Here is a 25,432-nt window from a genome sequence, read left to right on the forward strand (position 1 = left end):
ATTAAATTTCCACTGTGTGAATTTAAGTAACACAGCTTCAGTAATTCCTTCTTTCACTATACCTGCTGCTATGAAAACAATTTCAAAAAGCGCTTACAATGTCTATTAATTTTACTTGTAGGAGGTCTTTCTGCACCAGCTGCCACAAGGACACAGCCCTCTGCACCTCGTTACCCTGTTACACGCGTGCACAGTCACTAAAGGGATCCTACCACACACTCCCCTAAGAAAAATTTTTTTTACTTGTAAATGTGAGCATTAAGATTTTTAAAAACTGTTTATGCTCTAAAAGGCGAACTGAAAACATGATTTAACTCTTTCCTCCATAGCTTCTCTTCATGTTTCTCACCACAAGGCTAGGATACAGAACTTTTGGGCTAAACCGAGAAGCTAAGGATGATAGTCTAAATCTTTTCATCTCTTCAATTCCCACATGAATACAAACGAATAATCAGTTTCTTAAGAAAACTGCTCTGAAGCTTTATGTCCTCCGAGAGAGAAAGGTTTGATGAAAAGCCTATTAGAGCTCTAATTTTTGCAATCACGAGCTCTAATTTTTGCAATCAAGAAAATCAGTTGCTTCAAAAATAACTGACCAAACTGAAAATGCATTTAGATTGAAAAAAATGTTAATAGTTCTGTACAGTTTCCCATATGCTCACAAGATATTTTATAATTTACAAAATTAACCAAACGGTCATGTTGAGGTAACGCAGCAATGTCGGCTGAAAGAGTTCAACTCAAGCCTTTGTATTTGGCCGGGTGAGACCAGACGTGTGGATCTGTTTTTCAATGGCAGCACCGACTCTCAGAGGTGGGAACCAGGTAACCGGGGACAGCATACCTGTCCTGCTGGGGCTGAGGCTTTCCTTCCATGGCAGTAAGAAGCGTAGGAGCCAGCTCACACTGTTTCTCCACCGGCAGCCGAGGATAGCCCATCTTAACATAAATTATAGTAAAATTCTGACGCAATGAGAGAAAGGCAAGTTAGTATACAATAAATATTCAAGGATTTCAACAAAAACGTATGGTTGATAACCTAGGTAGTTATCTTATAATGAAGAAACTGAATCCTCCTTCCTCATGCTTATCACCTGTTTATTACAGCCTGGCCAACCAGTCTGTCTCAGGAAGAACTCCAGCCCCACTTACTGAAAATGCTTACTTTAAGATGGGCTTCATAGGAGGGAGCATGACCTAGTCTACAGCATTTAAACATACATCAAATCATCATGCTGTACGCCCTAAACATATACAACTCTATTTGTCGGTTATGTTTCAATAAGCCTGGGGGCAGGGGGGGAATTAGGTACTCACACCTGCAGTAACTTTTCACTGAAAAGAAAAAAGTAATCCTTTGACCTACCTACACTGACATACTACACACCAGTGTCAGATCTCCCAGTTTGTTACATTAATCCTTTCAAGCTAAGAGGAGGCCCTTTCAAGCTAAGAGGAGGTTCCAGGCTGTCATTTCCCAGCTGGTCAATTACTAAAATAACCTCAGTACATGTGGCACTGTGGTTCCTCACTCCAACACCTGACCAATGGATGATGAAGCAAGTGGGAAGTGTGCGAGCATCACTATAAACCATGTAAATGCCTCATTGTAAGCAAACCCATAAATGCATATCCAGATTTACACATAAGATAGAAACTTGCTTTTCTGAAGGACTTTAGAACGGCCTTCGTAAAACTGTTCCTTTAAAGACATCCTATTTGGCAGCTGTACTGGCACGCACTGTTCCTCTCTGCTTAGAGGAAGACACGTATAAGGGAGCTGTGTGCCCACAGCGGGCACAGACAAGGTGTCTGGGCCAGTAGGTGGCTCCAAAGGTTTGGAGTCCAGACGTTAGATAAGACCCAACAGCTTCTGCCTCAATGCCAGGAACCACAAGGACCAGGAACAGAACACCACCTGCCATTACATAGCATCAATATTTTTTACATTTCATTTTCATGAGAGAACACTTAATAGGAATATTTCTTACCAGCCCCAGTTTACTCTCTTTTAAAAAGAGTATCTTTCTAAATATATAATATATATATCAAATATATTATTTTTAGTTCAGCCTTCCTATCTCTTCCTGTCTTTTTACCTTTTTTTCCTTCTTCTATCATCCTTTACTTATTCTATGCTACATAACCCTTCTCTTTCTATTCATACCAACGTCTCATAATCTTTTACCAAGAATCAATCATTCTTTTATATATCAAAATACCTGACACATCACTACACCAACATTCCTTCGCCCTCTGTAAAACGGTCATGCATTAACCTGTTCCTACCATTTCCTCCAGGTCAATACTCAATGGAAAAACAGTGTGTTCGTCTGAAGAAAAACATCTCATGTTTTATTTAGAAATAGTCTGAGATGAAATTCTAGGCTGGCCAATATACTGATAGCACCTACAAAACATTATGAAAGAAAACTTCCTGTAAGTCAGACAATACTCACTGTGACAAAGGAGACTGCAGCGGGGTCCTGGTACTGAACCAACAGCGTCTCCACTGGGAGCTGTATCTTGGGGCGGCTTTTGATGCGCTTATTCAGATGGACCAACAGCTCCATTACCTAAAAGAGAGGCAGGCATGAACTGAAATTCTTGATCATATTTTAAAAACAAATTCATTTCTCAACTATTACCTATTTTACTTTTTTTCTTGTAAAGGATGTAAATTTGGCATCCCAGAAAGGGAGTATAGAATATCAGAATCTTGCTCCAAAATGCTATCCCCAAGAATCCATATACCAGAATTTTACTAGGCAATGCATTTCACAATGTCCTTTAAGTTAATTAAAGTTGAGATTCCACAGAGGCCTGTACTGAGGCACAGTCCCCCAGAAGATGGTGAGCAAATGACTGCAACACACCATGCTACAGACTGAATATCCGTGTCTCCCAAAATTCGTAGAGCAAAGCCCTAATCCCCACTGTGATTTGGAGGTAATTGGGTTCGGATGAGGTCATGAGGGTAGAGTTCCCATGATGGGATGGATGCCCTTATAAGGAGATGAAGATATCAGAATTCTTCCGTTCTCTGTCATCTGAGGATAAAGCAAGAAGACAGCCCTGGGTAAACCATGAAAAGTTCCTGATGAAGAACCTGACCATGCTGGCTCTCTGATCATGGACTTCCAGCCTCCAAAACTGTCAGAAATAAATGCTGTTTATGTCATACGGTCGGTGGTATACTGTTATAGCAGCCCCTATAGACTAACTAAAAGTACTACAGAAAGAGAAATATTCAAGGTACTGTGAGTTTCAAGAAGAAAATGTGTCTGCCAAGATCAAGGAGGACTTCAAGGAGAAAGTGACAGGAAACAAGGTCCTAAAGAGCAGATGAAATTCCAAGCAGAAGGTCAGTTATAAGCAGGAATAAGAGGTCTAAACGAACACGGTGCGCTCTATCTGAGTGAAACATAGACTGGTAAGAGATAAAAGTGGGGCTTAGATTATAAAAGGATTTGGGTAAAATGCTGAGAAGTTTTTACTTTATTCTGAAGATCATCTGATTCTATTAAGAGTTTAAAGTAAGTAACACCAAGCTTCCTCTCCTTTACGTGGGAAAAGACGGCAGAGACCGAGGTCAACAAGCAACAATTCTCATGGGAAGAAAGGAAGCTACAGAGGCTCATGTCAAATGACCCCAGTCTTACTATAAAAGTGGGATAACACCACTTTATCTAACTAAGAAAAGAGCACTGAGATATAAGATTTTTACAAAGCCTTAACTAAAGACTCAAGAATTTAAAGTGAGACTATTCCAGAGGGCACAGCTTACACTATTCTCCATCATTTCTGGAATCTGAGCTCTAGCTTCAAAGCAAGTATTAAGGAGAGCTTATAGGGATGTTCACAGCAAAAGTTCAGTTATTTACAGCAATCATGAAATAAGTGCATTTTAAGAATAACATATCAAATAATATTCATTAAACAAGTGATAATAATAATCATAAAATAGCTGACATTTATCAAGCAGTTTCCATGCAGAACAGCACTTTGCCTTCCTTGTCTCATCTGATTCTCAAAACCACTGGGAGAGGTGCTATTATCACTCCCATTTGATCGAGGAGACAGCAAGTGGCACAGTCAAGATCTGACTCCAGGATCCGTATTTTTAACCTTATAAGACACACTGACAGTTGAGCTCAATTCATCTAAAGTGTCTGTCACTGTGAGACACTCTCAGGACCCTGGGACTTTGCAAAGACCAAGAATTCTACATTACCATGTTTACCTCACCCAACCTCCTGCCCATCCAGATCTGTGAGTCAGCTGGATGACAGGGGAAAAAATCAGGAGACAGGCCAAAGGAAACAGACCTCCTCCGACAATCTAAGCTAGGCTGATTCCTATAAGGACCCAATGGAAAATCATCACTGATGGAGATAAACAATCACGCCCAGAATTACATACTCTCTTATTTATCACAGTTTTAAAATTTTAAGTCAATTAATTACTTAATTTTCTTCTAGCAATATTATCACCTTAAATATTGATTCACTTCCCAAATTTGATTATCTACTGCCTGGAACCCTTTATAAACTGATAAAAATCAAGACATCCACTGAACCAGTCCTTCCCCCAGCTAAAATCAACAACAGTTAACCTCTGTCAGGAAGCCTCAGAATTATTAGTCATGGGTGTATAATATTTTGTCTCTGTCAGTTCTTATTACTCATTCATTTAAATTCATTTGTTCATTAGTAAACTTTTTAATGGAAGTATAACATATAGCTGAAAAGCAAAGTTAAGAATGTGTAAGGCTTAATAAATTTTCACAAAGGAAACGCATTTTTGTAATACCAGAAGTACAAAGTTTCTGCACCCAACTCACTAGCGCCTCTTCCTGACTTCTAATACCAGATTTAAATTTATATCAACAGAATAGGATGAACTCATGTGTTTTTCATTCTGTATTATATCTGATTTTCATCCATGTTGTTGTTCACAGTAATGGTTCACTTTTACTGCTCTACTAGGAAGAAAACCAGAATGTATCCATTCTCCTCCATCATGATAGATATTAGATTATTTCCAGTTTGGACCATTAGGAATAATTACAATGAACATTCTTAGTTATGTCTTTTGGTGCACAAGTATAAACATTTTTATTGTATATAAACCCAGGACTGGAAATGCTTGGTCATGAAGTATACATACGACAAACCTTAGAATATTTCCAAGCAGTTTTCCAAAGTGGTTATACTAATTTACACTCCCACCAGCAGTGGTCAGTTTTAATTTTATGTAAAATAGAATTCTACATAACATATCTCATTTTCCTTAAAACAGGAAATGTACTCTAATGATATGTCAGTAGAAATCTAAAACTTATTTCTCTTGTGAATTCCCTGCTGGTCCAGTGATTAAGACTAGGGGCTTTCACTGAGATGGCCCAAATCCAATCCCTGGCCGGGAACTAACTCCTAGTTTCATTGACTATAAATCTCTACATGCTGAAACTATTTATACATAAGTTTTTACTAAAAAATACTCTGCTTTTATATGAGTCTTATTTTTATGATTAAAAAAAGGTATAATGTTTGTAACTGCATTCTAGATTTGTGACAAATATCTATATCTTTTATTAACAATTACATAATAACCAAAAGTCCAATTATTATATTGGTTCTATTTGCAAAAGGTATTAGTATAACTGCAGGACTGTACAAATCATGAAAGTCTGACCAGATAGCCATATTTCAAAATAATTAAAAATCTGACCCAGTATCTAATACTTCAAAACAAATAAAAGGGAAACATACATCAAGCCTCCACCACCTGGAGTCAAAATAAAGTGAAAGTCACTCAGTCGTGTCCGACTGTTTGCAACCCCATGGACTATACAGTGCATGGAATTCTCCAGGTCAGAATACTGGAGTGGCTAGTCTTTTCCTTCTCCAGGATATCTTCCCAACCCAGGGATCGAACCCAGGTCTCTCGCACTGAAGGCGGATTCTTTACCAGCTGAGCCACTAGGGAAGCCCGGAGTCAAAACAACATGCAGGCAAATTATGTTACTGCTCTCAGCCATTCTTTCATCCCCACCTCTCATTCACTGACCCTTCATGTACTGAATTTACTTTCATACGTAAGTGAAAGAATGAACGTGGTTGCCATCAAATGGAGGCAAAGCCTGGCAGAAATTACTTAGTTTGGGGTTATCTCTCATGTGTCACAAAGCTAATTATTTAGCTTCTCTGAGCCTCAGCTTTTTCCTCGATAAAATGGGAATAACATGAGCTTCTATACCCTGCAGAGCTGTTAAGTAAGTTGTAATGAATTGAGAGACAATAACCATATAGGCATTTAATGCTTTGCATTATTATCATTTTCAGAACCACTTTTCCTCATTTGCAGAAATCAAATGATAACACTTCACAGGCCATTGTGAGGATTAAATGAAAATATATGTCAGAGTCTAGCACACTGCTTAGAATGTAAACAGGTATCTCAGCTGTTAAATCTCTTTTCCCTTAGGCCAGAAGTTTCCACACTTACTTAACAGCAAAACCTCTGTATCAACAGAAATGATATGTAAAAAAAGCAAATAAAATTGATATTTTATAATATAAAACAAAGTTCACAATAATTATATCTTTAATACTTTATTCTATTTTGCTGCTTTTTAAAATTATAATAGAAAAACCCATTTATTACAACAGATCAAAAGAAGTCATAATCATCCCTTTTCCCCAGTCCACTCACAGCCACTCAAAGACACCAATGTTAACAGTCCACTGTTCTTCCTCACATCGTTCTCTGCAGTCACATAAACTTCTACAAACATATTTACATCTTTAGATTTTACTTCTTTACTTTTTACAAAAATGAGCTATATATCATTAACATCAGCAGAGAGTCTGCTTTGTTTCCAGTTAAAAATATATAAGCTTCTTAATTTAGACCTAACTCATTCTTTGTTAATAGTTGCACAATATTCCACAGAATTCAAAGTTGTTTTCAAAAAATCACCTGTACTACTCATCACTCAAAGGAAATACATGTTCACATATTTCCTTCAAGCTTTTTGTAAAAAGGTTAGACAAAGTCACCAATAGATCAAAGTCAGCATTATTTGGAATATGAGAAGAAAATCAAAGGCAAACTTCCAGGGAAGAAGCTCCAAAGGTCCTTTTTCAAATTAGCAAGTTTCTAGAAACCTGACATGCTACACAATGAAATATAAAAATGAAATATTTTTTCCTGAATTCTACAGCTTGAAAAACAAAGAAGAAAGCTATGACTTCTTTGGAAAAGATCTTTAACATATATATATTTATTGACAAATATCTTGGAGAACACACAGGAGGCAGTGAGAAAACAAGTGTAATAAGTAAACTGAGGAAAAAAGGCAGATATTGCTTAGAATTCTAACAACAGTAAGTGATTCAAAGTTTCAGACAGGATCCAACCACAAAACAGCTCACCAGATCCTCAGTGCTTTCTAAAGAAGTAAGAAATAGAAGGGTAGAGGGAGAGGGAAGAAATCTGATCAAGATAAAATAATTTATTTGCTGGTAACTGAGTAAAACATTTTGTTTATGCAGATACAAATTAATGATTGAAATGTTAAGAATGTGGATACACTGGCCTGATTAATCATTATATTAAAACAATACAGGTGATCAAAGGCCTACACAGAAAATGTGTGGCAGGATGAGAAGGTAAGGAAGGAGAAGAGGGAGAGATGGAGAGACTGAGAACAGATCAAGTGATGAGCAATAACCAGAACCGATGTAAAATGCCCTCAATCCAAACCTCAAAAAAAAGAGAAAGTGACATGTCAATTATATTGATGAAGAGATGCAGCCAAAGTAAATAAAGTTAAACTGATCAGCTGAGCCAAAGATTCACCAATCAAACCTACATGGAAGGAAAACACTGGTTACAATACTCATCTCAGAGGAGAGATACTAGGGTAAGAAAAAAATCTTAAATGGCATTTAAAAGACAAGAAACGTATGTAACATATTATAAATCACTAAGAAAGACAAGATCTTCAATTTGTGCACCAAAAGCCATCCAGGTGAAATTATTAAAAAGAAAATCAGAATAATCACAACAGCAGCAGGAGACTGTAATTCACTATCAGTTTACAACAGGACTAGAAGACAGGCTTCTCAAGAAATGAGAGAACAGTGCGGAGTGGCCTCTCCACACACTGAGCTCCCATATTCTACACAAAGGAACTATTCTTTTTAATCTAATGAATAGTTTTTATGAACATCAGAAATTACATACTTTAAAAGATTAGAGCATTTGCTCACTTTGGTTCCCAATCAGAATGCAATAAAACCATGCAAATTTTACAGAAATTTGAAACTAAAAACAATATTCTTATAAACTGTCAAGTCAAAAATAAAATAACCTAAAACTGCTCATCAGTATAATGGGGTATAAGTGAAAGTCAAAGTCGCTCATTGTGTCTGACTCTGTGCAACCCCATGGACTAGACCCTGCCAGGCCACTCTGGCCATGAGATTCTCCGGGCCAGAATACTGGAGTGGGTAGTCTTTCCTTCTCCAGGGGCTCCTCCCGACCTAGGGATCGAACCCAGGTCTCCCACAAAGGAGGTAGATAGAGTCTTTACCGTCTGAGCCACCAGGGAAGCCCAAGAAAACTGGAGTGGGCAGCCTATTCCCATCTCCAGGGGATCTTCCCGACCCAGCAAGCGAACTGGGGTCTCCTGCATTGCAGGCAGATTCCTTACCAGCTTAGCTACAAGGGAAGCCCAAGGAGTATAACCAAAATAGTAATCAAAAAGAAACCCTCAAGCTGAAGCCATTTTTGGTTCTGTTTCTTTTTTTTTTTTTACTTTAAACAAGTGACAAGCATGCCAAGTTTCACTTTCGTCTGTAAAATGAAAATCATATTTATACCTCACGTGATCTTGTGAGAATTTAAGTTATTAGCATTTTTCCTGGCACATAATAACCTCTATCATTACTGTATAAACTGAAATCTTACGTGAGAAAAATATACTAAAGGAAAACAAAAAAAGGAATAATTTGAATACAAACAGAAGAAAAATACACTTTTAAAAAAATCTAAAAGCTGTTTTTTGAGACTCCCCTGGTAAGTCCTTGGTTAAAAATCTGCCTTACAATGCAGAGGACGAGGGTTCAATTCCTGGTCAGGGAACTAAGATCCTGCATCCCCCAGAGCAACTTAGGCTCAGGTACCACAACTAGAGAGAGCCTGCCTGCAGCACCACTGAGCCTGTACGCCACAACGAAAGATCCGGCACAATGCCAACGGAGGTCCGATGCAGTCAAAGAAACAAACAAGTACTTTTTTAAAAAAAGACTGCAAATTCTTTTAAAAAAGGTGTTCTCTCTCCTTTAAAAAAAAAAAATGGTAGTAACAAAAAAAAGTAGAAACAAGAATGGAATTTCTCCACTTGAATGGTAAAAGAATATTAAGAGAAACAGTATGATAGAGGTGAACAATATACAACCGAACATATAGATGGTTAGAGATAAATGATTTTCTATAAAAGATAAAAACACAAGGAAATGTAAAAATCCTAAGTAAATAAGTTAAAAAAAAAAAAAACACCTTACTGAAAATACTCAGCCTAGAAGCCTAGACTGACACAAAAACTTCCTGCTTTCCTCTCCCGTCTCCCCTGCAAGTCCTTCTCCACCCCACAGCAGAGCGATGGTGTCACAGTCACCAGCCCCCTTGGCAAACTGCCCCTGGACTCCCCACGCCTGACCTCCCACCCCCTTCCTCTGATGCGCTGGGGGCAGCCCTGTGGCCCTCTTCAGCTCCCTGCCAGCCTTACACTCAGTTCCAGCTCCAAATCTCTGCACAGGGCCTTCTCTGCCCTTACTGGTCTCCCATTTCTGCGCCTGGCTATTTTCTACACATCGCAGAGGCCTCCCTTACACCCTACATTTAACTTAAATCAAGTCCCCAAATATATTCTTTCATAGGATCCTTTTCCATCTTAGCACCGACTGCAACTTTAACTCTATACTATTTGCCTGATGGTTTAATACTGGTCTCCCTAACTAGACGTTTCTTTCCTTCACCAAGGTACTCCTACCACCTGGCATATAAAAGGTACTCAGCAAATATTTGCCAAATGAATGATGAGACTAAATAAGGAAACAGAAACCAATGTATGAAGGCCTTTTATATCTTGCTATTCTGAGGGTAAGAAAAGGCCATAGGAGAGTTTTAAATAGGAAAATGACATAAACACATATCTATCTCAGCAAAGCAGTTATTAACAACGGGCATGTCAAATATTAATATATGACAAGAATGTCCTATTCCTTCCTGTAAACAGAACAGACATTCTTAAAAGATACTCTTTCTCCACTGAACTCAAACTGGGCCTCAAAATCCCTCTCAGGGCAGACCTCCAGGAAGGTCACTGCCAATCAATTAGAGTGGCCCAAGGGATGAAATCTGATGATAGATCAAAAACCCGAAAGTCTAGTATAAATACACGGGAAGACTAATGAACTATTTTAAACTGAAGAGTCCAAATGTTCCCTGTAGAACATTAGGTTAAAAAAGAACATCTTGATGTCAGTTATGCAACTTTTAGTATAGTTCTTTACAAAAATCCTAAAACAGGAGCTATGCAAGAGTGCCTGGCTTTTAAAAACATCTCTTTTGCTTACCTTAAATTAAGTTCATATTCACTGTCATGCTTAGCTGCTCAGTTATGCCTGACTCTTTGTGACCCCATGGACCCATGGACGCCATGACTGCCCGTGGGATCTCCAGGCAGGAATACTGGAGTGGGTTGCCATTCCCTTCAGGGAATCCCTGGTGGCTCGGGAATCCCTTTAAATGAAGTTCATATTCACAGCCAATGATTAAAGAGGATTTTTGCACCCCTGATGCAAAGAGCTGACTCACTGGAAAAGACCCTGGTGCTGGGAAAGATTGAAGGCAAAAGGAGAAGGGGGGCCAGCAGAGGATGAGATGGTTAGAGTGCATCACCAACTCAACGGACATGAATCTGAATAAACTCCAGGAGACAGTGAAGGACAGAGGAGCCTAGCGTGTTGCAATTCATGTGGTCGCAGAGTTGGACACAACTTAGCAACTGAACAACCACCACTTTTCATACTGGACTCAAGAGCATGGATTTTAGATCAGGCCTCCATACATTCCAGAACAATTATCTCAACTATTATCATCGAGTACTGATGCCAAGTTTATTGGAGCTAAAAGTAGCTGTGCTAAGCATTCCAAAGGTACTCTGAAATCATGGAAGGAGGTTATGGACTTACTGTCCATTTGTGAAAGGCCTTAACTGGGTTCAGGAAGCTAGATTTCGATAATGGAAACAGAAAACTCACTTCATAAAATCCATCCATGTATTCCCCATTTAATCCCCCCGCAACAGCCCCAGCACGCTTACCTTTTTGCGCACGCCTTCTTGGGTGCTGGACAGCTTGAGCAAAACAGGAGGAAGGAATTTAGATATGATATTCTGTAACTGCTCATCTGTTTCAGCATGTCCAAGTCGTAAAAAGACTCGTTCAAGCTGATCTAAAACATAAAAAGAAAAAAGGAGAACTTAGCAAATCAAACAGGACCAAGACTAATCACTTTTCTTGCCTAATCCTTTTTTCTATATGCAGATCTTTCAGTCAGAACTTTAACCATAGCTAGCCCTGTATACGGATGATTTTGGCCCCACTGTCAAACAATACTAAAAAGGTTTACTAGCTAATTATCCTGTCTTAGAACTGTCCTGGTCATTTAACCTCTAGAAGGGAAGAAAACAAAGCTAAATTTCTCTGCTACTCACAAAACTATTCAGTGCTTCTAAAGGATGGGGATACCAGAAAAGATACAAAGGTTTTTAAGAAATCTTTTAGATAAGAGAGCCAGGAAAGAGAACTTTAATCAGATACCAGTGATCTGGTCTTTGGTGAAACCATCTTACTGATGAAATTTCTGCAAAGACAGAATCACTGCCCACTACTACTGGAATTAGCCAAACAGACTGTGAAAGATAAATTTCCACCAAGAAAGCCACTGAGAAAGAAACATCTTAACACCATAGGGATGCTTTCAGCAAAACCCAGTCTGTGATAAACTACAGAATAAATAACTAACACACTCAAAGTTTCCATCTGTTCAATCAATACACTGCAGGGGAGGGAAGAGGTAAAAGGGGAATTTACCAATGGCAAATGACTGGATATTTGACTTTTGTTAATTAGTATTTATTTTTTAGATGTTATAATTGTATTGTGGTTATGTTTATTTTTTTAGAGGTTCTTATAAAAATGATCAGTAGTGATTAGGGAGCCTTCTAAGGGGCTGAAAATATCCTACATCTCACATTCTGAGTGGTGATTACAAAGATATATATTATAAAAAGTCACAAGCTCTACACTTTCATACTTTCTACTGTATCTACTATACCTCAACTTTAAAATTTATTTTAAAAATTTAAAAGAGTTCTTTCCTTCCAGAGATAAAGACTGAAATATCTACTAGTGAAATAACATAGCAACTTAGATTTACATCGAATAATTGAGGATGTACTGGAAATCTGCTGAAAGAGTAAATTTCTGATGTTCACCTCACCAAAAATAGAAGGCAACTGTGAGAAAGATATTTTAATTGGCTTAACGGAACTATTCATTTCATTATGTATATGTGTATCAAGTTATCATGTTGTACACCTTAAATACATATAATTATTTCAAAAAGTAAAAATAAATAAAAAGTCATGGCTTCAGTCAGGTCCTCATTTTAAAATAAATAAATAATTGGGGGTGCTGGGGTGAGCTATAGGGAGAAGCCATACAAATGAAACCAAGATTGGTCATTAGTTGATAACTGTATAAGCTATGGGATAGATACTGAGAATTTGTGCTTTAGTGTATACTTGAAATTTCCATAATAATTTTCAGAGAAAGATTTATATATATATACATGCACACACACATAAAGATATAGATACATAAATATAGATACGTAGACATGTATCTCCACGGGGAGCCTAGAGGCAATGACAACCTGGCACAAGCTAGTAGCAACACGCACCCCCAGTGCCCAGACCTTAGTTTTTAAAACCATTCTCCAGGCAAAGGAGTCCGACTCCAGGGCCAGGGTGGAGAACAACCCAGGTGGACCTGAAGCAACCTGCAGAAAGGAAAGGGGGCCAGATAGGAAAGGGGGCCTGGAATGGGGCAGAAGGATGCTGGAACCACCCTGAAAGAGCTCCATCACAGTCAAGGCTGGAACAAACTGAGGAACTAATAACACAGCATTGGATTCTAACCCAAAGTATAAAAGAAATCTACATGACCCAGTGATATAAATAAATGATTGAATGGTTAAATGCATGGAGGAAAAGAGATAAGTCTTTCTTACAGAATTTCAATGAATATATGTGTAGATACTTCCCCCTACAGGAGATAGACCTTAATTCCTGCCTCTAACCATCACCCCTGCAGGGTAGACTAGATTTAGCGACTTGCTTCCAAAGAATAGAAGAGAGAATGAAGAAGACGTTAACTTCACAGTGGTACAACTGGATAAACACTATTTTAACCAGGTGATGCCATGGTGGGTACCAGGCTCCCAAATGTGACAAGAAGGGCGTTTCACGTCTGGGGTATTCCTTCCGAAAACTCATGACCTCTATCTAGACAAGGAATAACACAAACAAACCAACAACACCAAGTCAAAATACATCTCACAGGACACATGGCCAGTACTGCCCAAGATTTTCAAGATCATGAAATAGAAAGACTAAGAAACTGTCACAGACCAGAGGAGTCTGGGGAGACGTGACAGCTAAATGCAGTGTGTCAACCTGGACTGGATCCCAGAACAGAAAGAGGACGTTAGTGGAAAAACTGGTGACATCCAAATAAAGTCTCAAGTTCAGCTTTTAAAACAGTAAAGGAAGGAATGGGGGAGAGGTGCGGATGCTGACTCTGAGATTAGCAGGCCGAATGCTTCTGTTTGCTAGTAGCTGAAACACTGCTATAAAAGTAGCTCTTAAAGACAATGGATTCAATGTGGAAGTTAGAGGTAAGGTGTCTCTGCCCTGCCTCAGCGCCTCAGAGATCTCAGGCAGTGGAAATTACAGATTTTAGCTACAGAAACTTAAAATTGTTCTGCGGAAGAAGGCAGAGCTAGATTCTTCATAAGAAACTGATCTGCAGAATCTGTGCCAAAGGCTTAAAAAAAAAAATCAAGTGACATCTGGTCCCTTTCATTTTTCATACAATCAGTTGGGTGCTGCTTCTGTATGCCCAAGACTTCCCTGGTGACTCAGATGATAAAGCGTCTGTCTATAATGCGGGAGACCTGGGTTCAATCCCTGGGTGGGGAAGATCTCCTAGAGAAGGAAATGGCAACTCACTCCAGTATCCTTGCCTGGAAAATCCCACGGACAGAAGGGCCTGGTAGGCCATAGTCCATGCGGTCACAAAGAGTCGGACACGACTGAGCGACTTCACTTTCACTTTCTGTATGCCCAGCAGTTTCTCCCTGACTAGAAAGGAAAAGATAACATCCCAACACAGTAAAACTGCTGTTGATGGGAATGTGGGAATGGAAAGAGAGGGCGCTGGACATCACGTGGGGGTCCTTGTCAGAGAAGTCGAGCGCTCTTAAGGAACAGCCAGCGCCTCTACACCCTTTGAGGAGGTCAGGGTCACACTGCTGCATCATTCTGAGTAACAGCAGTACTTTCAATAAACCACCATCAATCGTGTTCAACTTTATGAAAAGGAAAGTAAATAAAAATGCAGATATAATCGATCACTGACCTTTTCAGCCTACAATGTCAACAAAAACAGGGGAAAACATTTGGCAACAGGATGGTGGCTGAATCCTGTTGTCAGAGGCACAAGAGGAGGAGAACATGTGCCTTTCCCCTCGACCCTGGACGCTGAGCCCCGGGAGAGTGACAGTCGCATCAGGCCTCTAACCCCAGACGTGTCCATTCAGAAACAAGAAGTGCAACCAAACGTTCCGAAAATTCAAGAGGAATCTAACATTCAAGTTCACCCTTTGCAAGGACTTAGTGTTCAGCTGTAGGAATTGAGATCCTCTAGGTCATCACCAAAGCATCCGAGGTATGACAGACATTATTCTAGAGTCAAGAGCAAGTTCCATCAATGGTGATGTTATTCCTCTTATTCAAACCTATACTGAGTTAATTTCACTTAGGAGTAAATTAAAGACATCACCATACCCTCAGATCACCACTGTTCAATGTGGGGAATATATTCTGAACTATTATCTTTTCCTGTTCATACACTAATATTATTTTAACCTAAAAACTGGAATATAACATATACTATTTTACAATTTGCCTTTTTTTTCCCTTTTAATTAACACAAACACATGGAGTAATGCATGTTTCAGGACTTTTCAGATTTTTTAATTAAAATAAAGTATATATGCTTTGTATTTCAAATAACCCTAACCACATTGTGTGTTCTAGGGCAGTTCCTATAATTAGATACATTCAGATTTCTACAGTAAGACAGATGAATATGTCTTACTATGCGGGATAGTCAATTATAAAGAACCTCACGTCCATTCAGGTCAGGTTTTAATATCAAAAGAATTACACTAGGAAAAAAAAAAACTTGAGATATGTATAAAATTTTAAGTATCTTTCCATCAGTCCAGTTCAGTCACTCGGCACTAAAGAAAGATCAAATTGATAATAGCAACTTTAGAAGTAGTATGATTTATTCAACTATGTGTGCTATTACCAGATTTATAGTACCACAAACAGTACTCCAAAGAACATCTTTATCCTGTGTACCTGTGCACTTGGGTGGGTTTCTGGAAGCTAAAACCCTAGAGATGGGACTACTGGGGCAAAGTGTAGGACTGTCAAGTTTAAGAGATTCTGGAAAAATGCCCTTCCAAAGGTTATGATCCGTTTTACCACTAGCAGTACATGTAAATACCAATTTCCCTATATTCTCGCCTACACTGAATAATCTAATCAATCTTACCAAGATTGTAAGTAATCCATCTTAGCTGAATATGATAGATGAGAAAGAACCATACTATTGTTTCATATATATGTTACTACCGAGGTAAAGTGTCTTTTCAAATATTTACTGGTCATTCAAAATATTTTCTTCAGTGAATTTCCTTATTCTTTTGACCCGCTAAGTTCTAAAAGCTTTTATATAATATTGAAAAAATTTCTGCCTGTTCCCCCATACATTAAAATGCTTTTTTCCCAGTATGCCTAGTGACTTTTTTCTTGTCGTATCTAAGTTTTTAAAATATCAATGTACCATCCCTTCATTTTATGGCTTCTGAGTTTCTAGCCATGCATAGAAATGCCTTTTTAACTCTAAGATTATAAAAATACTATATTCTACAGGAAGGAGTTAACACAGCGGGCCTGAGACTGCTGTCCTTACACGGTTTTGTCAGTCCAGGCCAGTCCTTGGCCGCCACAGGAAAGCTTGGGTTTCAGGAGGGCTCCCACCATTGCCAGGGCTGATGAAGACTGACTCGCGGTGTCTGAACTGTTTGTGCAAACAATATGCTGTATGCTCAACACATGCTTTCCTCCTGAGAATCTGGAATTTTGCAATGTGTTAGGCAGAAGGTGCCAATGTGAAGAGCACCAAATAAAAGCCTTCAGTAATGAGTCTCTAATGAACCTTCCCTGCAGACAACACTTCACACGTGTTGTCATCACTTGTGTGAGTTGTCCTAACTCACTGCTGAAAAATTACTCATGTCCCATGTGCCTCAACTGGGAGAGGACTCTCAGAAGCATGCACCTGGCTTCCTCCAGACTGCTGCTTTTTATCCTTTCATGGTAGTAAGTATTAACCATGAGTACGAGTAAGTGTGTACTCCTGTGAATCCCAGGCAAGTCATGGAGTCTGGGGGTGGTCCTGGCAACTCTGACACACACACACTTATCTGTGTTTTCTTCTAGCTCTTACGATTTCCCTTTCTATATCCAAGTCTTTAATACAACTTGAATTTTTTTTGGCTCATGAGGGATGTAAAGAAGCCCTTTTTTTTGTCTTTTGTGGGTTTTTAAAATCTCCTTCATTGTAAAATAAAACATTTAGAAATGTGTGCAAGATATAAGTGTAATTTAATGGGTTATTATAAACACCTATGTAACTACTGCCCAAGTCAAGAAGAAAAATTTGTTTTGAAACTTGCACAAAGAAAGGTTTCTACTCGACTTGGAGAGGACTGAAAGACTGTTGAACACTCAAAAGCACCGTGAATTTTAAGGTCACCTAAGATCACAGAGGTGATTACAGCCATGTATGAACTAGAACAGGGTCTTTTGACGTTCAGTCTAAAAACCTTTGCCTACCTATGAGAAGAAGGGGGCAACAGAGGATGAGCTGGTTGGATGGCATCACCAACTCAATGGACATGAGTTTGATCAAACTCCAGGAGATAGTGAAGGACAGGGAAGCCTGGCATGCTGCAATCCATGGGGGTCACAGAATCAGACACGGCTGAGCAACTGAACAACCACCACCCATGCAACTGTCTACCACGATGACCTGTATTTTACTGGGCAGGATCCCCGTACACCGCACCTTCTAAAAGGAGCCCTGTTTAAGAGAATCTCCAGAAGGTCATAAGAATTTGCCAGAATCAGGTGGAATCCGTGACAATGGGAAAATGTACAAATTCAAAGGTCAGAAAACAACACCAGAGAAAGCTCATTACTATGAATAAGAAGCTAAGACCATACGTGTCAACCTATAAGTGACCTCCTCCTGCCTTCTCCTCCAGATTCCCTCCTCCTCCCAGGCCCAGCACCCTGCTACCTTCACCCTGTGAAGCAGGCTCCCTGTCTAGCTCACTCATTCACTCACACACTCATTCCAGCATGAATCGAAACCCTACTGTGTGCCAGAGCTTGGTGGGCATGGGTACAGAGTAGAGAAGAAAGAGGCGAGGCTGGTGTTCATGCTTAGCACACATGTATGGTATCTGCAGGAGAAAAAAAAAAAACCAAAAGGCCTGGGACGGCCTGCTCAAGACAAGAGCACTTAAGGATGGAAGAAGGAGAGTCTGAGAAACGGAAGGACAGGCACCACACAAAAACAGGAAGAAAACTGGTATGAGGTCATAAGAACGAAGCAAAGAAAAAATGGACTAGTCAGGAAGAACTGGAAAAATTTGCTTGCCTGTATTAAAAACAAAAAATTTAAAAACTCCATGCAGGTAAATAAAGTGTAAGGAGCAAGATTTTAAAGCTTTTAAGAGAAAACTGAAAAGGGAACGCTAAAGTTCAAGTACAAAGCACCAAAGGCTAACAGGTTAAGATTTTAAAATATCATAAAACACACCATAAAGTAAAAGAATAAGCTATAAATAGGTACAGTGCTTTTAAATGAAAAGAACTTAAGCACAGAGCATACTTTAAAAACTCCTACAAATCAAGGAAAAGCAAATTAATTCAAACTTTTTAAATGGACAAAGAATATAAGCAGGCAATTCAGAGATGAGAGTCATATATTTAACAACACATAAAAAGATGCTTAATCACACTGATCAGGAATATGCAAAATTAACACAATAAGGAGATACAATTTCACACCTTTTACATTAGAAAAATGGGCTTCCCTTATGGCTCAGCTGGTAAAGAATCTGCCTTCAATGCGGGAGACCTGGGTTCGATCCCTGGGTTGGGAAGATCCCCTGGAAAAGGGACAGGCTACCCACTCCAGGATTCTGGCCTGGAGAATTCCATGAACTGTATAGTCCATGGGGTTGCAAAGAGTCGGACACGACCAAGCAACTTTCACTTCACATTAGAAAAAATCTTCAAATGTTGGCAAGGACTGGAAACCACCCAAGAGGAACTGAGGCTCACTGTTCATGCGGTGTACACTGATACAACCTCCGAGCAACAAGTCTCTAGTTAAGCAGTCTCCACTGCAGCTCAACAGGCACATCCCTTCAACCTGGCAACCCTACTCCGGGGGAATATACTCTAGAGCAGGGCTAGTCAAACTAGTCCACCAGCCCTCTAAGAGAGAAGGAACACGTCTTCCTTCACTGGGAAAGTCTTACCAGCATAAGACATGTTAAATAAAATAACAGTGACAGTTGATTTACATTCTGCCATGAGTGCCCTATTTGCAAGACATCATTCCCCAGGCCTCAGACCACACCCTGTGTATCAATGTCCTGGAGAAAACTCCCAGGGAGAGACAAGCACCAGGACACCTCCAAGAAACTGCTCCGGGACTTCACTGGTGTCAGTGGCTAGGAATCCACCTGCCAAGGCAGGCCACGTGACACGGGCTGGATCCCCGGTGCAGGAAGGCTTCACGGGCTGCACCACAAAGACTGAAGCCTGCGTGCCGAGAGCCCAGGCTCTGCCACGAGAGAAGCCACTGCAATGAGGCCGGCGCGCCGCAACAAGAGACAACGCCCCGCCTGCCACAGCTAGAGATCACCTGTGCAAAGCAGCAAGCACCCAGAGCAGCCAAAAATAAAGACATACATAAAAACTTTTAAAAGAGAGAGAAACTGTTCATTGCCACGGGGTCAGTAAATGAAAGAAAGAACAGAAACAACCTAAATGTCAGTTAACAGGAAAATAAAGAAAATGTGGCAGGCTCATACAACAATGAAAATACACAAGAGTCACATGTCACATGGACCAACATAGCAATATCTTAAAAACTAAGGTCAAACAAAGCAAGCAAATTACAGGATATGTACGTTGTTAATTCCACTTATGTCAAGCTTTTAACAGTGTGTGTGTGTGTATTGCTTATGATATACATTGCACAGGAATGACAAGCTCCAGGTAAGAGAGAAGGGAAGGGGATAGGAGAGAAAAAAAGGAAAAAAAAGGAAAATTTGTATGGGGTAACACAGGGAGTTTGAATCTTATCAGTAATGTTTAGTCTTATTAAAAAATAAAAGACCTGAAGCTAACAGCAAAAAATGTACAGATCTGACAAAGATGAGTGGGGACGTAACTGTTTCTAAGATTATTCTATATATTTTTCTTCATACTTGAAATATTTCATTATGTTAAAAAATAATTACATACATATCATAATAATTGTTTTATGATACTATATAAAAAGAAAATGTATCAGTAATTTTTCTTTATATTTTCATGTACTTTTCAAATATTCTTCAGGAAAAATATATTTCTTTCAGGAAAAATAACAAACAGAGCAAATTTTTTTTAAAAAAATCCATGTTTCAAGGTTAAAGAAATTTAAACTACAGAATTTTAAAACCTGAAAGGAGCCTTAAAAGAATATGGGAGAACAAAAATAACATTTACTGTTAGAAATGCAAACTGACACAGCCACTTTGGGAAACTAAACACTCTAACCATACAATCCGCCAATTGCCTTCCCTGGTGTTTACCCAAAGGAGTTGAAAACATGTGTCCACAGAGAAACCTGCACACGGATGTTGACAGCAGCTTTATTCACTCAGCCTCACTGCCAACGCTTGGAAGCAACCAAGAGGTCCTTCAGCAAGTGAATGAGTAAACTGGTACACACAGACAATGAAATATTACTCAACACTAAACAAAAATGAGCTGTCAAACCATGAAAAGACATGGAAGAACCTTAAAGGCGTATTACCAAGTGAAAGAAGCGATCTGAAAACGCTACACACTGTGATTCTAACCATACGGCGTTCTGCAAAAAGAGACAGTAAAAAGACCAGCAGTCGCCAGGGAGGAGGAGGGGAGGGGGAATGAATATGACAAGCACAGAGGATTGTAGAGCAGTGAACATACTCTGTGATATTACAATGATGGATATGTACCATTATACATCTGTCCAAACCCACTGAATACACAACACCAAGAGTCAACCACGGTGTAAACTTCAGAAGAGGGGTAATTATGAAAGTCAGTGTAGCTTCACCCTTGTGCAAGGGCAAGGGCATATGGGGAACCTCTGCCTTCCTGTCAGTCTTGCTGTAAACCTAAAACTGTCCTAAAAAAAGTCTTTAAAAAAGACTTAGTATCAAAGGAAACATATCAGAAACACAGATTCTTAAATCCCCAAATAAACAATTTTCAGTTTAGCTTATATCAGCTATAATATTCATGTAAGAAAAAAAAATCTACTAAGAATAAATATATTCATTCACTTTTCATTAAGTAATTCTCTGATTCTTATTATTCACCTGTCTTTAATTTCTCCAGCTAAAGGGAAACAAAGGATCTTCCTTCCTCCTAACCCTCAAGGAAGAAATAACCAGGAAAAGTTTAAGGGCTTCATTTCACTGTTATCTACCATTAGTCATGGATACTTCTGAAAATATATCATTATCCTTGAGAAATAAAACTGTCTAGATAAATCACTCATTCTTCATATCTCTCCATAAAATATAACTTTGGCCTCTGAGTCAGGGGAAAAAACGCTATTTTCTAATAGAATTATAAAAGGTGGCCTTCACTCATATCGTCACTTAAGGAAAAAGTATTTTTAAAAAATGAGAAAGAGAAAAGAAAAAGCAATAACTCACTTTCCTTAGATGAATCACCTCTTCATGACAACTTGCACATCAAAACATTCCTTAGAAAGTATGCAAGAAAAGCATTACTGTCAAAAGGACCAGGGCAAGACTATATTTAAGGTAGTAGTTATCTCTATGTGGTGGAATTTCAGAGGATTCTTTTCTGGCTTGCTGGTTTAATGCTATGTCATTACTAATTTATCAGTATTTCATGAGCATGAATTATTTGTGTGACTTAAGAAGAGAAAAATGGTTATTCCAGGGGGACAGGTTTCAGATTTCTTTACATTTGTTTAAATTCTCTATAAACAACATTATTTTTTTTTTCTGAATGTGAAAGCAAATTTTAAATTATAAATAAGGTTGAGAAGCCTGAAGTGGAAGCTCAGATTGAAAGGGAAAGCTGAGAATACGTGGACCACTGTTCACAGCATCATTAATCAATTAATAATCCAACACTACTGGATATGTTGAGAAAGATCTGCCAAGTTACCACTGAAATACACTAGACTATAATAGAATAATTTCACAAGGAAACAGACAGACTCCCTAAAAGTATTCAATTTCTTCTGCTTCACATATATGTGAATATATTATAGTCAAAAAGTAGTTTTATGTGGCCGTTTAGCCTCAGAAAAACACTGTGAGGTGAGCGGCTATTGTCTTCATTTGTAGACAAAAAATGGGCTCAGGATCCTGACTGACTTGCCAAAGGTCAAAGCTAATGACACAGAGTCACAAGGTGAACCAAGGTCTTTAACATCCAAGTGCACAACAGAACACAGTTACCTCCCTCTAAAGTATTAATATCATTTACTGAAGTAGGTAATATTCGTTTCAACTTACAGATGAGGAAGCAGAGCCTAGAATTCATTGAGAATGTTGACCAAGACTACAAAGGTAGGAAGTGGCAGGGCTAGGATTCAAACTCCTGGTCCAACTGCAAACCCAATGCTCCTTCTGATATGCTAAATTACAACAAGGCTGAGGCGGAGAAAGTGGGCGGGGATGACGCTAAGCCTTGCTAGACAACTATGTACAACATGACTTTGTACTCTGACCCAAGCCAGTGTGACAGGAATGGCCCCTGACTCATTCATCTCTTCCTCAGGTGCACAGACAAGCTGGAAGAACTAGATGACCTTTAATTCCTAGTTCCAAACCCCTCCTGAGAGCCCCTCTTATATCCACAAGACTCCCTGATTCCTTATAGTAAATATCCCATTTTTGCTTACACCATCTTACCACCCGATAAGTAAGTGAAAGTTGCTCAGCGGTGTCTGACTATTTGAGACCCCACGGACTATACAGTCCATGGAATTCTTCTCCAGGCCAGGATACTGGAGTGGGTAGCCATTCCCTTCTCCAGGGGATCTTCCCAACCCAGGAATCAAACCCAGGCCTCCCGCATTGCAGATGGATGACTGCAATGAGTCACCAGGGAAGCCCTCGGGGAAATTCACCATACCACTGGGTCCAAACGCAAATGGACGGTCTTTGCCAAGAAGGGGAAAAAAAAAACAGATCTACTTCTGTTAAAGTACATTAAAAGGGACTTCCCTAGTGGTCCAGTGGTTAAGACCTCGCCTTCCACTGGAGGGGAGGCGGGTCCAATCCCTGGTCAAAGAACCAAGATCCCACAGGCCTTGCAGCCAGAAAACCAAAACATAAAATAGAAGCAATATTGTAACAGATTAAAATACTTTAAAAATGGTCTGCATCCAAAAAAAAAAAAATCTTAGGGAAAAAAGGACATTAAAAAAGTAAGTAGCAGCTAGAACAAGCAGCATATGCCTGGGGTGAATCTCAAAGGAGACAGGAAGTCCTTCGTAAGAGTGGACCAGTCCAGCCACAAAGGACCTTCTCGACCATGCATCACATTACTCCCCACCAGCCGTCCACACTCCAAGAGCTGCTTAGGTGTGCCACCTAAGCATTCTTTCTAAGTATTCTTTCTGCCCAACTCTTTTTATCGACCAAGTCCCTCATACAGGAATACTCTCCCAACCTCTCCTGACCATCTCTCCATCTCCACATACCCAACTCTTCTCCATTTGAGGTCCAGCTCAAATACTACATGCTTCACACGTACACATCCCATTCTGGCTCAACAAACTCTCAAAGCCCTTTTCTCCATCTCCCCTGGCATTTGTTATCTTTCGCTGTACATTTTGCCAACCTTCCTTCCCAAGACCGTACAACTCTGCGAGGTGTGCCTCCACATGACAGTACTCATTTGCTCATCCATCTCCAGAACTCTGCAGGCTGAGACACTGTGACTTAGCCTCTTGGTATCTCAGCATTTAACTAAGTGCCTCACAGAAAGAAGCTGCTCAAATACCTGTCGGGTGTATGCAATATTAATTCCTCATGCATTGGAAAACCTATTTAGGTTGATACATCTGCAGTAAAGGAAAGGAGGGGACTGGGAGCAATTTATAACACATGACATCAGAATCTCTTGGGAAAGAGATTGTATGTTTTTAATATCATGACAAGTGCTTAAGGCTTTTTTAAAAAAAGAAGAGGTGGAGAGAAATCCAGAAGGTTTGAAGGTGACAGATCTGTTCTGCTCCAAATAAGGAGGGGTACAGTAGTTATCACAAAGAGAAGGATAGGAGAAAAAAAGAAAGATGGAAGGGGAGGACAGACCAGGAAAGGGCAGAAAGTCAAGGCCTTTCCCCATGACTCACTACATCTAAGAGTTAAGAGCTGCTCTACAGCTAAGTGAATTCCTGAAATGCTTGGGGAAAGAGGGGTGTGTGTATGTGTCTATGTGTACCTGTGTGTGTGGGGGTGTCACCAGTGAAACACGTAGGTTTCATGTCCAAACTGACAAGGGTGTGTGTGTGTCTGTGCCTCTGTGTGTGTGTGCATCATCAGTGAGACACATGGGTTTCATGTCCAAACTGACAAGGGTGGAACCAAAACACCTTTTTTCAGAAATAGGGCCTGGAAGCTAAGATAAGCATTAAGTTAAATTAAACTAAGAAATTCACAAAATTTAGATATGATAGAGTGCAGGTGGGTAGTGCGGCAGGTCCCTCTGGACTTTGACAATCTCTGCAATTAGGAGATAAAGGCTAAAACTACAAAGAATAAGGACGCCCTAGCTGGAATATAGATTTTGTATGTAATACTCAATCTCTTCTGGTAGATCAATCTACCAGAATTTAAAAATCTAACCAAATACTAACTGGTAGTTACAGTCCACATCATCTATTGAAATTCCCTGGTGGCTCAGATGCTAAAACGTCTGCCTGCAATGTGGGAGACCTGGGTTTGATCCCTGGGTCAGGAAGATCCTCTGGAGAAAGAAATAACAACCCACTCCAGCACTCTTGCCTGAGAAAGTCCATGGACGGAGGGGCCTGCAGTGGGCTGCAGTCCATGGGATCGCAGTCAGCCAGCCACGACTGAGCAAGTTCACATCTATTGACTTCTATATACCATTCTGGTTCACCAAATGTCACTCTAACACTTAGCAAAATCTAAATGAGGTCAGTAGGATACTTCTTTGGGAATTAATGCTTAGAACTGTGATGTCATTTTATGTTTTTTAAAGACAGGCTTGTCCCCATTTCCCAGTTTTCTTTTTTAAGGAACTCATTAAACACAAATGTATTAAAAGGAAAATGTCGAGGAGTCTAGCAGTAAATACAAATATAGTAAGACAGGCGGGGGCGGGGGGGGGGGGGGGGAATCCATTCCCAGAAGGAGATAATCCACCAAGGTGCCTGTGGCAGTCGCCTCCCTCCAGCCAGGGCAGCCCAAGAACCCCGCTGGCAGTAGATAAGAACCTCCTCAGGCAATGATGTCCTGAGCACCAGGTTCCAGCTGACAAAGTCGCTGCTGAGACGCCTTCGCCCCAGAACCAAGGCAATCAGACAAGCCGTCTTCCTGTTCCCCAGCCCACCAGTCTTAAATACCCCCAGGGCCCAAGCAGATG

At 39.7% G+C, this 25,432-nt stretch overlaps 1 protein-coding gene across 4 annotated transcripts in view; it reads right to left on the minus strand.

Moving 5' to 3' along the window:
• ECPAS (Ecm29 proteasome adaptor and scaffold) overlaps positions 1-25,432 on the minus strand; it is a 107,539-nt gene that overhangs the window by 70,940 nt on the left and 11,167 nt on the right. For all 4 annotated transcript variants that reach the window (XM_043452898.1, XM_043452900.1, XM_043452897.1 and 1 more), the window contains 3 exons: positions 11,399-11,529; positions 2,460-2,576; positions 845-963 (listed from right to left, as the gene is read on the minus strand). In XM_043452898.1, the coding sequence (XP_043308833.1) occupies positions 845-963; positions 2,460-2,576; positions 11,399-11,529 (367 nt within the window). The remainder of the gene's footprint in view (positions 1-844; positions 964-2,459; positions 2,577-11,398; positions 11,530-25,432) is intronic.

The sequence above is a fragment of the Cervus canadensis genome, chromosome 30 (assembly GCF_019320065.1).
Source record: "Cervus canadensis isolate Bull #8, Minnesota chromosome 30, ASM1932006v1, whole genome shotgun sequence".
NCBI lineage: Eukaryota > Metazoa > Chordata > Mammalia > Artiodactyla > Cervidae > Cervus > Cervus canadensis.